The 13,499-nt window shown below is 36.9% G+C and overlaps 1 protein-coding gene across 1 annotated transcript in view; it reads left to right on the forward strand.

The window, feature by feature from the left end:
- Window positions 1-12,323, forward strand: part of GLCCI1 (glucocorticoid induced 1) — a 107,128-nt gene extending 94,805 nt beyond the window's left edge. The window contains exons 7-8 of the mRNA XM_049768980.1: window positions 9,268-9,388; window positions 10,560-12,323. Of these exons, the coding sequence (XP_049624937.1) occupies window positions 9,268-9,388; window positions 10,560-10,902 (464 nt within the window). The 3' untranslated portion in view covers window positions 10,903-12,323. The remainder of the gene's footprint in view (window positions 1-9,267; window positions 9,389-10,559) is intronic.
- The last annotated feature ends 1,176 nt before the right edge of the window (window positions 12,324-13,499 follow it).

A 13,499-nucleotide genomic window follows, 5' to 3' on the forward strand; every position in this document is an offset into this window, starting at 1 on the left:
GATACATGGTGGATGAGTTCACCATGCCCTGAGGCCAAATCATCCACTGAAATTGCTGCATGGCAGCCCTGTTATTGATCAAAGGAAAAGGAAAAGCACTTTCTGTCTTAGGGTGAATAGAAATCAATAAAAACTTTTATATGAATGGAAATGTTATAAAATGTTATAAAATCTTTTAGGTAAATTACTATCAAAGGTCAGTCTTTTGGGATGGCTACTGTGAACATAGCCCTTTTGTAACTTTCCATAGAAACCATGGACTCATTAACAGCTCTTAAGTCAGAGAAAAGTTTCTAGCTACCTGATTGTTTCTTTATTACAAACAGGCGAGTTCCATTCAGAAAAGGAGGTTTTAGTGTGTTACATTCTCAGCTGTTTGTAAGCTAACTTTCTAAGTGCCTCTAGTTTTGTGCTGTTGATGATGTGATATTCTGCCTTCCACTGCCTGTGAAAATTATGCTCTGTAGGTTCGTTGAAATCAGAACTATGTATGGTAAGAAAACAGCCTGTTGATTTTCCATTCCTAAGCATTTCAAATACCTAGTTTTCTTGTGAACAGAAGAGCAAAATCCCTCCGATTCCCTCTGAGGTCTTAGGAATGTTTTGTTAGGCCCAATTTTGGGGCCAGTTTCTTAGGAATGTTTTATTAGGCCCAATTTTGGGGCCAATTTCTAAAAGAAATCACAGATACTTAGCACCAGAGTCAAACATTCCTTCAAAAGTACTGCCCTGAATTTTAAGGGTTAACATTGGATTTTCCTCTTTAAGTTTAGTAAAAGCTATAAATGGATTAGCAGAAGCCTTAGAATTTGTACTTTTGAAACCCTCCCTGATGTGTTCTGATAATATGAGGAACATAACATATATAACAAAATTTGAGCTAGGTTTTGCCCTTTTTTACATTAATAAAGAAAATATTTTATTTTATTGAAACAGTTGTGATCTACATAGTTCTTTATAGTTGAATTTCAGGTATACAGTGAGTCAGGGCCCTTCCCACCACCAGTGTTAACCTTCCTCCACCAATGGCCCCAGAGTGCAGCCTATACCACTCCTCTGGCCTGCCAGTGTAACAGGCCCCTTTGAGTTCAGATCATTAAAGTTTTGGTCCCTTGATTCTACCATTGTTGACCTTGGCTTGGATATCTAATCATGTCCTTATTTATTTCCCTGCCAATGCATCCAAGACCACTTTGTCTCTGGTCTCCAGTCTTTGTTTATTCTTTTCTTCTTGGTTTTACAGAAAAGTGCGGGAATATGTTGTAAAATAAAATAATCTGTGTCCCAAGGTTCTATGAAAAAGGCAGAAGCCCTGATTTAAAAGGGAAGAGATTCAAAGAAACACAAAGTTTTTAAAAAAGTGTGTGCGTGGCAGGATTTTTTTTTTTATTTTGTTTTTTTGTTTTTGTTTTTTTTGCATAGGCAAAACAAAATATGGGGAAAATAGAAAGGAAAGACCTTTGACTAAAAACAGGGAGACTTTATCCATGAAACATCCTGGCATAAGACCCAACTACAGGCTTTGGGCATACTAAATTGTCTAACCCCAAAGTCTTCCTCTGAGGTCCCAGTCAAAGCTCTTCTAGGGAAAGACCTGGCATCGACTTGCTCCAGAGTGGGTACATATGGCACCCTGACACCTTTTAACAGCACCAGCCTGCTTTCAGGGTGGATTCTCTCCATTGCCACCTAATATGAGATAGAACCAGAAGACACTTTATCATCCTGACATCAACATAGGATCTGTACAAAAAACAAATTCTCTATGTTTTTTCCTTTTTTTAAAAGTTTAAACTGCAGTTACAGAAAAAGAACTATTATTTCTCCAACATGGTCAAATCTATAAATCCCAGGTGAATAATGATTCCTTTGAGTGTTATACTGCTTCTTCCTAAAATGATCCCTAAAGTCTCCACAGGCTTTGGCTCTATAATGCCAAATCTAATCTTGAAAAGACATTGAGCTGGAATTACAATAAATCATTAGAGCATGTATATCAAGACCACAGCTTCTGGAAGTGTCAGGCTTTAATGAGCTTAAGCTTTGGAGTTCTCTTGGTCTGAGTGGAAGTTGAACTATTAATGAAAAGGTTCCCTAATTTTGAGAGGCTAGGGATTGATTGGCTCCTGACCCAGTTTCCTGAGACAGGTTAAGTCTTGGTCTTTAGGGGTGGGTGGGTCCTTGAGCTGATATAAAAAAGGGTTGTGGCCTGCAATGTTTTTGTAAATTTCCAATTTTGCAATATTTAAAGCTTCTGACTTAAACGCATATGAGATTGGATTTGGTCCTCTCCCTTGGATCCTGGGGAAAATGTAAAGAGCTGAAAGCAGTTCCTCACCCATTGAAATCCCCTGCCACATCTTGGGCAAAGTCCATGTGACTTCCTGGTGCAAAAGCCTGATTCTGATTGTAGTTTGCATTTGAATAGAATATATTGTTGAAAGTAAGGTCATAGAGGTGGGGGGTGTGGGAGGTGGATTGGGGGATAATTGTAAGTTCCAGCCGGAGGAGGAGAGGGATAACAAGAACCAGCATTTCTACAAGCATGTAGAAATCCCATGGCATCTTCTTTCTCCTTAATAACATAATATAACCTGACAATATTCATTATCAATGGCTTATGGTTTTCTTCAGTTTTTTAACTTCTCAGTCTTTTAATTGTCTCTGTCAATGTCCCCAGAAAATCTGCACATGTCTCCATAGCTCCCTGAAAAATCTTTGTATAACTACCCTGTATTCAGTTCTGAGTCAATTTTTTTTAAGCCTTTAAAGCAAGTGCCCTGACAAGTCTCAAAACAGCCTGCTTATTTACTTATGTGAGTTCCCCTTCTCCTATAAGACTACGTGAGTCCTGCAACCATCCTTCCAGAGTGATCTCAGCTATTAATTTTTAAAGCCTTCACAGACAACCTCTGTAAATATTGAGAAGCGCTAAAATAGGTTTTTAGTATTGCATTGGAATCGTGGTTGAAATTTCACCATCAAGGTACCAAGGAATTGAACAAAAAACAGAGAGAGGAGCATATACTCAGCAGATTTTCGTAAATCAACTGAGATAATCTGTATTTAAACCTTAATAGGTTTAAATTTGATTGTTTTCCTGATAAGGGGTATTTGTTTTCTGGTTCAGCGTTAGTGCCACTTTGCCTAAGAACTAGCTGTTGGGGGGCCAGAGCGATAGTTCAGTAGTAGAGCATTTGCCTTACATGCAGCCAACACAGGACAGAGCCGGGTTTGATTCCCAGCATCCCATATGGTCCCTCAATCCTGCCAGGAACAATTTCTGAGTGCAAATCCAGGAATAAAAACCCTGATTGCTGCTGGGTGTTTCCAAAAAATAAAAGGACTAGATGTTATGATTGTTTTTTTGATGAGAAAGATTTATTTTTGATTCTGTATTAATGCCAATCTCCCTAATAAGTAGCTGTTGTCAGGGAAGTGGGTCCATTCCAAATACACTCCCTAAAGAGCTGTGGTGAAGAGAGTGTAAGGATCTTGCAGATCTGCCTTCTAATTCAGATTGGGGCATTTTAAAATCACTATTGGAATTTGTTTCGCTTTGTAAGCCAATATCAGGTGAAAGCAACTAGAGGCTCTTCTTGTTTAGCACCAGCAGGCGGCTTCAGAACACCAACCCTAGGGCTTTTGGCTTGACCACTTGTGATCACTGAATGTGCCTTTCTAAATTTTTGGCTGAAACATTAGAAAGCACTTCAGAAATAGTGCCAAAGTTAGAGTATTCAGCCCACATTATTTACATTTCCTGATAAAAACTAACTTAAAAAAAAAAAAAAGGAAAACCACTATCAGAGCCACCAATGCATACATTACTACATTAGCATCTTTTATCTTGACTGTTGAAAAGAAGGTAGCAATTTGTGTAAGGAAAAGCCAGGGTCCTTAAACCAAAAACCAAGCCATTGTCACAACTTAGAACCAAACAGATGCAAGCTTAAAAGCCCAGGCTGATGAAATTCACTTAAGAAACCACAGAATTAACATCTGACCAGTTGTTGGCTGACTCACTGCTTCGGGCCTCATCTGAGAAGGAAGCCTTAGGCTCCAACACCAGGACCTGGAGAGACACAGGTCTGGAAGCAAACGCCAATGCAGGAAATAATTTACACAGTGAAAGGGGGTAAAAACAGATTCAGAAATTCGAACACATAAGCCTTTCATGCCTCAGAGGCAGGTAGCTTAGTGGAGGAAGATCAGAGAATGCCTCCAGCTTTTCTGAGACCCAGGCTCTTTTTTAGCAAGAACCAGACCACATCCTATGGTGGATAACAAATAATGAGCAAGGTGGAACTCAGTAATCCAATACCATATCACATCCTGGCATGGAGAGTGAAGACTAAGTAAGGTAGGACCCAGTTATCCAGCAGTATTCCTTTTATAGTGTTAGATGAATTTTAAGAATTGCATAATTTGAGTTGAGTGGCAATTCCTTTAGTGAACTTAGAGAATTCAGAGTAGTCAGAAATTATACACTTTATTTACTCAAAATTTGTGCCAGAAAACCCAAACTCTGCATATACTCGGGTCAAACAGGTTAGTAGTCTCCAGTCGTCTTCTGCCATCTGCTGGAGCGGGCGGTGTTTCAGTTCAGTCCACAGTTACAGCTGAGATGAAGAGGTAGGTGACTGAACTGACCTGGATGCCACTGATCTAATTTAACCCACAATATTCTTCACTTTGCATGAGACTGACAGCAGTGATGATGATATCTGCGAACTCAGTGATGATGACAATATCTATGCTGATACACTCATATTAGATACAGCTAAAGCTCTGTTTGGACATACAGATGATGATGATGATGGTGATGATGATGATGATGATGATAAATCCAGTTTTGAAGGATTTTAACCTTTGTGATTTAGCTTGATTACCTGTTAAGCTACAGTTTTCTGCACTTCAAACTTTTAAAGTTATTGTTGCTAGTTTACATTTTTTCTTTAGCTATAAATATTGAAAAACATTTAACCTACTGGTTCCTCAATTATTATAATTGTTTTGGGTATATATTTTTATTTTGGACATTTACCAGTGTCTGCTGCATGGTCTACCTTGGCCTATACTGGAGTCACAAAGTTTTCCCAGTTTTTAGGGTAAAATTACAGGGGCTCGCTGATACTCAGGTCAGCTTATATTTGAATATATCCGGTAACTATTGGCAAATGAGATGTCACCATTCCCTTTTCCTCTTGTATTCTCATTGAATACTTCTTTGTTTTTTGATTTAAGAAAACCTGAACTTAGCAAGTCTTTAAGAAGAAAATTTTTATCATTCTTATTATTAATGAATAATAATATTAATGAATAATCTATGCTATTATGGAAAATAATTAGCCTTCTAGGCTATCTATCTCATGTGTAAGCTTTAACTCCAGAGAAGTTCCTTGATTGTCTTTGAAGTGGTGAGAGAAATCATGTGATAGATTATTTAGTAAGACAGGATATAGAACACTATGATGAAAGTAAGAGGGACCCTTGACTCCTGGCATGGTCTAGCCTTCATTACTAGCATAAAAGGCTTATTAAAGGCATAGGGTCTGTGGCATGACTGATTCTGCAGTACTCAGAGGCTGTGTTGTTAACAGTACTTTATAGAGGTGTCAGATTTCTCACTTATTTCCTCTGCCTGGCCTCTTTGGATAGTAAAGCAAGATCAAGCTCTGTCTTTGGTGTTAATATTAAGCTCAATGCTTTATTTGTTTTTGTTTTTTGTTTTTTTTTGTTTGTTTGTTTTTGGGTCACACCTGGCAGCCCTCAGGGGTTACTCCTGGCTCTTTGCTCAGAAATCACTCCTGGCAGGCTCGGGGGACAGTATAGGATGCTGGGATTCGAACCAGGCAAACTCCTACCTCCATGCTATATCTCCAGCCCAAGCTCAAAGATTTTTTTATTGTGAGCTATATTTTTGACCAGAGCTTTTTTTAAAAAAAAAATCTAACCATTGTGATTTACAAAGTTATATACAATTGGGTTTTAGATTTAGACAACTAGTATTTTCAGAGTCCATCTCATGCCACTAATCCTATTGCCCCAATCTGCCATCATAATAGGCACCTTTGTAAGTTTGGTTTTTAAAATTTGGGTCTTATGATTTTATTGTTGTTGACTCTGGGTTCTATATTTAGTTCTTTATTAACACCACCAATGAACCTGAGACTTCTTAGCCTCTGTCCCCCATCATTTCAGATGTATCTTTCTCCTCCTCTACTCAATTTCTTCTTTTTTTATTCTGGGGCCTAGAGTGTTCTTGACAACCCCATTTAAGCAATTGCATCTCTTAGGGCAGTTATTTTTAAGACCACATATAAGTGATAAATAGTATCTATCTTCCTTCTGGCTTACTTCATTTATCTTTCTATTCCATGCACATTGCATAATTGCATCATTTCTTACAGCCAAATACTATTCCTTTGTGGATATGTACCACATTTTCATGACCACGTGTCTGTTGTTGGACATCTAGGTTGATTTCAACTTTTAGCTATTGTACTGACTAGTATGATAAACAGTGGTATGCATACATCGTTTCAGATGAGTGTTTTTCTGTCCTGGGGATAGACACCCAAAAGCGAGAGTGCTAGGTAGTCCAATTCTGAGTTTCCTGAGAACCCACCATACTGTTTCCATAGGGATTGGTCTATACAGCATTCCCACCAAGCAGTGGGTGATAGTTCCATTTCACCACATCTGTGCCAACACAAATTGTTCTCAATATTTTTATATATACCATCCTCACTGGTGTAAAATGATATCTCATTGTTGTCTTGATTTGGATTTCTCTAATGATAAGTGATGAGCATTTTACATGTGTCTGTTGGCCATCTGTTAGTCTTCCTAAGAGAGGTTTGTATTAATTTCTCTATTTTTAATGGAGTTTTTAGATTTTTCAGGGGGTTAATCCTTGTGAGTACTTTGTAGATCCTAGATATCAACTCTTTATTTGATATGTTGAGTGAAAATATTTTCTCCCACTCCAATTTTAGCTTGTGTTTCATTGCCATATAGAAACATTTTAGTTTTTTTTTTTATTTGATATAGTCATTTATTGAGATTTGACTCTATAGCCCTTGCCAATCATTGAAGACTCCTTTGAGATCTAGGTCTTAGAGTTTTACTTAGTGTACTTTATGGATTCAGGTCTGATCTCAAGGTCTTTGATCCACTTTAATTTGACTTTTGTTTAATGTGTGAGATAATGGATTCAGCTTTAATATCTTACACATGGTTATTCAATTGCCCAAACACCACTGGTTGAAGAGGCTGCTTTTATTCCATTTTATAGTCTTGGCTCCTTTGTCAAATATTAATTGACCATATACTTAGGGATTTGTCACTGGATATTCTTTTCTGACCCATTTAGACCAGAGCTTTTTAACATTTTCTACTTGTGACCCTTTTAGCCTGAGAATATTTTCTATATCATTGGGAATATAGATATATAAAATAGACACTGATAATAAATCATAAAGAAATTAATTCTAAAACAAATTTTATGAAAGTCATGTGACCCCACATGAGCTTGCAAGCCCCTGTTTTTGAAGGTAGAATTCCTCAGTACCTTATATGGTCCCCAAAATCTTGCCAGGGGTGAACCCTGAGCTCAGAACCAGGACTAAACCCTGAGCATTGCCAGATGTATTCCTTTCCAAAAAATAGAAGTTAGGGACTAGCTTAAATAGAGTGCATCCAACTCATAGTTGGCAGAATAACTACCTTCCCTCCCATTTGTTTCAATAATAATAAAATAAATGTTGAATCTAAGACAGCATCCAAATTTGGATAATTTTTGAAGAAACTGAATTTAATTTTAAGTTTTAATTCCTTACAGAAGACTAATTAGATCAGTAGGTGCATGCATAACAACAGTGATGGAAAAACATCTGGCTTTCTAGGTTTCCCAGTAGTGTGGCCCCATTATTTTTTGCAACAATTTTCCAGCCAGAGATATAACCATATTCAGTCAATATAAGTACATATTTTGTACTTCTAAGACTACATAGATGTATTGAATCATTCCCCCAAAATATTGTGCAATGTAAATATGCATCAAGGGTCTACTTTCTAAGCATGTATTAAAATTTATTAATGATAATGAAAAATTCTTAATACTCAGATTCTGAACCTAAAGCAGCATATCAAAATAATGTTATAATTATGTTTAATGCTGACTGCAAAGTATATGAAAAGAATATCTCAGTAGATCATATGCTTATACATGTAGATCATAGATGTGAGATTGTTTTGCATTGCTGGCCCACTGTGATTCCAGAGTCTTATCAGTTGGCATCTTGTAAAACTTATGACACATTTAGTGAATATGAATTTTGAAAATCTTTTGCTTAGGTAGAGAAGGAAGGAATTCTATAGTTTTTTTGACATTACATGAATAGACAATTTTCTTTTTGAGCATAGGTAAGATAAAACATTTGACAGAGATGCTTTTAGAATCCTCATCTTTCAAATAAATATATGAATTTCCCTGAAAAACTTTTTAAATAGCATTTAAATGCAAACTTAGAACAAATTACCTTATTCCATGATGTGCCAAGGAGAAAAAGACACTGTTGGAAATCTCATTTTTCCCCTGCATGCATGTTATTTTGGGGGTTAGTAAAGCTAAGAACTTCCTAAATTATTTTTCCATTACTAAAACTTTAAATTGGCTGGACAGGGGGGCCGGAGAGATAGCATGGAGGTAAGGCATTTGTCTTGCATGCAGAAGGTCGGTGGTTCAAATCCCGGCATCCCATATGGTCCCCTGAGCCTGCCAGGAGTGATTTCTGAGCGTAGAGCTTGGAGTTACCCCTGAGTGCTGCCAGGTGTGACCCAAAAACCAAAAATAAAATAATAAGTTGGCTGGACAGGGAGAAAATATAGAAAACATTTTATTATTATCAATTTATGGTTTCTTTACATGACATACATATTACCCTACTCATTTACATTTTTATAATACATAATAATATTTGTTTTCAGGATTACAGCTCTTTATTCAAAATATAGTTTTACTGGGTCAAAGTATTCTCCTTTTATGTTCTGTGGTATGAAAGATTACTGCTACACTGAAGATTTTATTTACAAGAAATATACTACACAAGGGTGTCAGAAAATAACTTTGCAATAAAGGAAGCTCTGGTGGAAACAAAAGGGCAGTAGTGGATAAATTGTGCAAAGGCTGCTTGCTTCTAAATCACTTTAATTTAAAAGCGCTTTCAATCAGTAGTTAATATAACTGCTTTAAATTTACAGACAGTGGGAGTAGCTCACCGTTACCCAAGTATGCTTCATCTCCCAAACCAAACAACAGCTACATGTTCAAACGGGAGCCCCCAGAGGGATGTGAGCGAGTGAAGGTCTTTGAGGAGATGGCGTAAGTAATGTCTTTTCTATCGGCTGGGATCTGCAAAGCTGTAAAGCTTTTCACTGAGACCAGTTGATTACAGATGAATCAACTACTCTATCCAGCCAGCTGATAATGTATTTCTGAAGCAGATTATAAAAATAAAATCGAATAGGCAAAAAATCTTACTGAAAGAGTATGGGAGGTTGTTCACTAGACATTATGTGAACTCATACTAAGAAACTTGGAAATTCACCCTTACTACTTAACAGATTTATTTTTTATCAGTGAGCATTTTCCTCTTAAAAACTATTGACTTAGATGACTAACATCTAACTATTAGAAAGACACTCAGTATCAAAGGTAACTCTTTGATTAGGCTGACAACCGTAATTATATGAATCAGAGGGAAAATCTCCTTTCCTGCAACATGTCTAGTATATGAATTCATTGAATTTCACCTTTTTTACTCACAGATTTTGGGGGGAAATTTTAATTTGTATAATTATAAATGAAAGGAAAAAGAGGATCATGCTAAAAAGATTTGGCAAAATAGCTCAATAAAAGACTGTGGTGCTAGAATTCACTCATCTCTTTGTCCCAGTACAGGGGCCTATGGTGGCTCCTGTACTCTTGAAAACAGAAGGGGACAGAAAAATTTGTCTTGCAGTAGTTGATAGCTTTATCCCTTGCAGTGGGAGAAAAGGAACCCTACATAAAGGTTGACTGAGTCTTAGAGAAACTGCTGAAATTTTTTTTTTAAGCTTCTGACCTTTGGTAGACAATGTTAATAGAAGTATATATCTGTAGAGATGCAGGAAATGAAGGACATGCTTAAACCAAATATATGGGCCAATCCCTGTTCCTGTAATGTTTTTCCTAACAGAAAAAGAAAATTATTCTTTATATAATGGAGTTTTGTTTTTTTAATTTACTACATGATCAAAAATCAGTGGTTTGATTGCACCACAAAACTTGACCAGTTCTTTTGAAAATCCTTTTGGGTCAGAGGACTCCTTCAGTGCTGTGTTCATTGATAGTCTGCCAGCTGACTTGTGCTATGGAAGATGTTTACCTCTTTGTGCACACTTATCTCATTCCCTGCCATTCCCATTTTAGCTGTTTTAAGGTACTCTTAACAAATTCAGGAAATGTTTGATGTTTCACTGATTATAAATCAATTTTGTTTTATGATTTTTAGGTCTCGCCAGCCTATCTCGGCCCCTCTCTTTTCATGTCCTGACAAAAACAAGGTTAATTTCATCCCAACCGGATCAGCTTTCTGTCCTGTAAAACTTCTAGGTCCTCTTTTACCTGCCTCTGACCTGATGCTCAAGAACTCGCCTAACCCAGGCCAGAGCCCGACTTTGGCAACTCTAAACGTTGAGCAGCTCTCCTCTCGGGTTTCCTTTACATCTCTCGCTGATGGTAGCACGGCTGCAGCCACTGAGGCCTCTCTCCAGCAGCCATCCTCACAGCAGCAGCTCCTGCAGGAACTACAGAGTGAGGAACACATCTCTGCACAGAGCTATGTGATCATCTAGATCCAGAGAAGCTAGCCTCAATACTGCACTCAGTGAGTTTGGTGATAGGTCTCAGACCTATCTCAGACTCCTATATGCATGGAGTGACAAATTTTCTGACCATCACAATCCATAAAATTCTTATCAGCATCCTAAAGTATCTTTGATCTTGGCAGGGACGGAACTCCTATTCAGCAGGGTTTTTTCTTTTCCTTTGTGGAAATCAGAAATGCTTACAAATTGTGTGTGTCATTCAGCATTTTAAGTGGAGACTATGCATTTCATAGTATGTTGGACATATTAGTACTGTGTCTTGTGTTTTATTCCAAATTCTTCAGTATAAATAAGCTCTATATCATAATGATGCCTGTCAAAATAGATGATGTCTTGCTGTGTCTTGTCCAATGGAAAATACTGTACTTCAGGATTATGTTTACAATTGATCCAGGTATTTGTTTCTTACCTTCTGTAATACATACAATGCAAAAAAATATATAAACCCACACATATGGCCACAACAGTTGCACAGTGCCCACTCTATGGCCTAGCTTCAGGTACTTCAATTGAAGTCTAAACTCAGGTAACTTGGAATGTATATCATATTGGGATATTAAATATTTCACAGCTAAAAAGCTAAAGAGGGAACATCACTCTTTTGCCTTTCCTTCATTTATGCATTTCCCTTTCCTCATTACATTCCACATTCTTAGAATAAGAAATGTATTCAACCCTAGGAGAAAGATAATCCTGGACATGTGTGAACATGAGGAGAACCAGCAAATTTGTGGTGATTGAGATCACTTTTGTCACGTGATATAAGTAGAAAGATGCAGTCACTGTTTCTGTACTTAGAAATGTGGCTTTTTTTTTTTAAGTTCAGGTATTGCTCAATTAATGACTGTTAGAATGTTACAAAAAATAACCAAAACTCTGCTATACAGAAACATTCCACATTTCATGTGATGGAGTTTAAACAAAAGATTGCAAAGGTTTGATTTCACAGCAAGTGAATGGGGTGGATTAGATTTTTCATTTTTATTGGCCACCATGTTCATGAAATGCTGTTTTATCTAAATAAATGCATATTAATGCTTATTTTCTCTTTAAGAAGTTCTTTACTTTGCAGAGTGTTAAATAAAGGACATGCTTTGGTTACTGTTTTCTTCTAGCAGTTGCAGTACATGAATTGCATTCACAAAAGACCATGTGGATCTCAATATTAGTATAGTGTAAGTAAGCAGGTTATTTGGTGACTTTTAAAAGCTGTAGTTTGAAACTCTCATTAAACCTCTCAGAATAACTTCACAAATAGTTCTGTTAGTATTCTGGCCAAATAGAGCATAACCTGAGGAGGTAGCCTTCAACAGGCTCAACCTCACTTTTCCAGAAAGCATGAAGAGTGCCCCATGTATCCTGATGGCCAGTGGAAGAGCCTGACTTGCAGATACCGTATTTGCCGGCGTATAAGACAACTCAACCCAAGAAAAACTTCCTAAAAGTCTTAAAGTAAATTACTTCTTAAAAGTAAGAGGGGTGTGGATCACGCGTCCCTGAAGCTGGGACAAGTTTCAGCATGCCGTATACCAGCATATAATATGACTCCTGACTTTTAGGAAGTTTTTTATGGGTTGAAGGGTCGTTTTATACGCCGGCAAATATGGTACTTTTTTATGTAGCACAGAGTATATAGAATCAAAGGGAGGTTTTGTAATTATATTCTACTTCTCTCGTTTACTATATCCTAGAGTTATTTCATCTGAACATAAAGTGTATGGCACCGTTTTCTTAAGAATTAGAGGAATAAGGTGCCTACAGTTACAGGAACGTTTCAGTTCCCTTCAGTCATTCCTGAGGTTTTATTTTCTATGGAGGCTAAAGATGGAAGGGGTGTTAAAGAAGAAAACACCATTGTTTGTTTTTAAAGAAATGGTATATATATGTATATGTTTGTGTGTATGTATTCTGTGTTTTATTTTGTCATGATCCCAATTATCTTCTTTCCACCAAAGTTTGCAGTAATACTTTCTTGTGAAGGTGCATTCTGGCTCCTTAAGATTAGTCAGTGTTATATTGTAGGAGACTGTCATGGAAAAGGACTCAGTTTACTTTTGCCATTTTCACAGGGGAACCTTTTAAAACAATCTTTTCAGCAGCAGACACCTTTAACCCTAATAATCTCAGGCTTTGATGAAAATTCTATATTTTGTAGATTATGGTTAAAGGGAGAAAATTATTCTGTAAGATAAATATGAGCTCCATTAACTTCTGATGGTTAAGCTGGTTTGGCATTATATAATGTGCTGTTCTTAAGCTCTGCTTTTGTCCAAATAAGATGCAATAGTATCAATATCAACTTCTGAAAGATGAACTGAATATGCTTTTTTGGTGATGAAATTTGATGTATATTTATAGTGATGTGCTTTTATTTTCTCATGAGAAACTAAATATTGTGTTGTACATTGTCCTTAGCATATATTAAAGTTCTGAACCAAATGTATTAAAGCTTATGCTTTGCCATGCAAATTTCCCAGAAGTTGTTGAGCTCAAATGTATCCTACATCCAGCTGTAGAAATTTGTCAGGAGTTGTTTAAATTTTGTATATAGTTGTACTGTTTAA

Source organism: Suncus etruscus, chromosome 1 (genome assembly GCF_024139225.1).
Source record: "Suncus etruscus isolate mSunEtr1 chromosome 1, mSunEtr1.pri.cur, whole genome shotgun sequence".
NCBI classification, from domain to species: Eukaryota; Metazoa; Chordata; class Mammalia; order Eulipotyphla; family Soricidae; genus Suncus; species Suncus etruscus.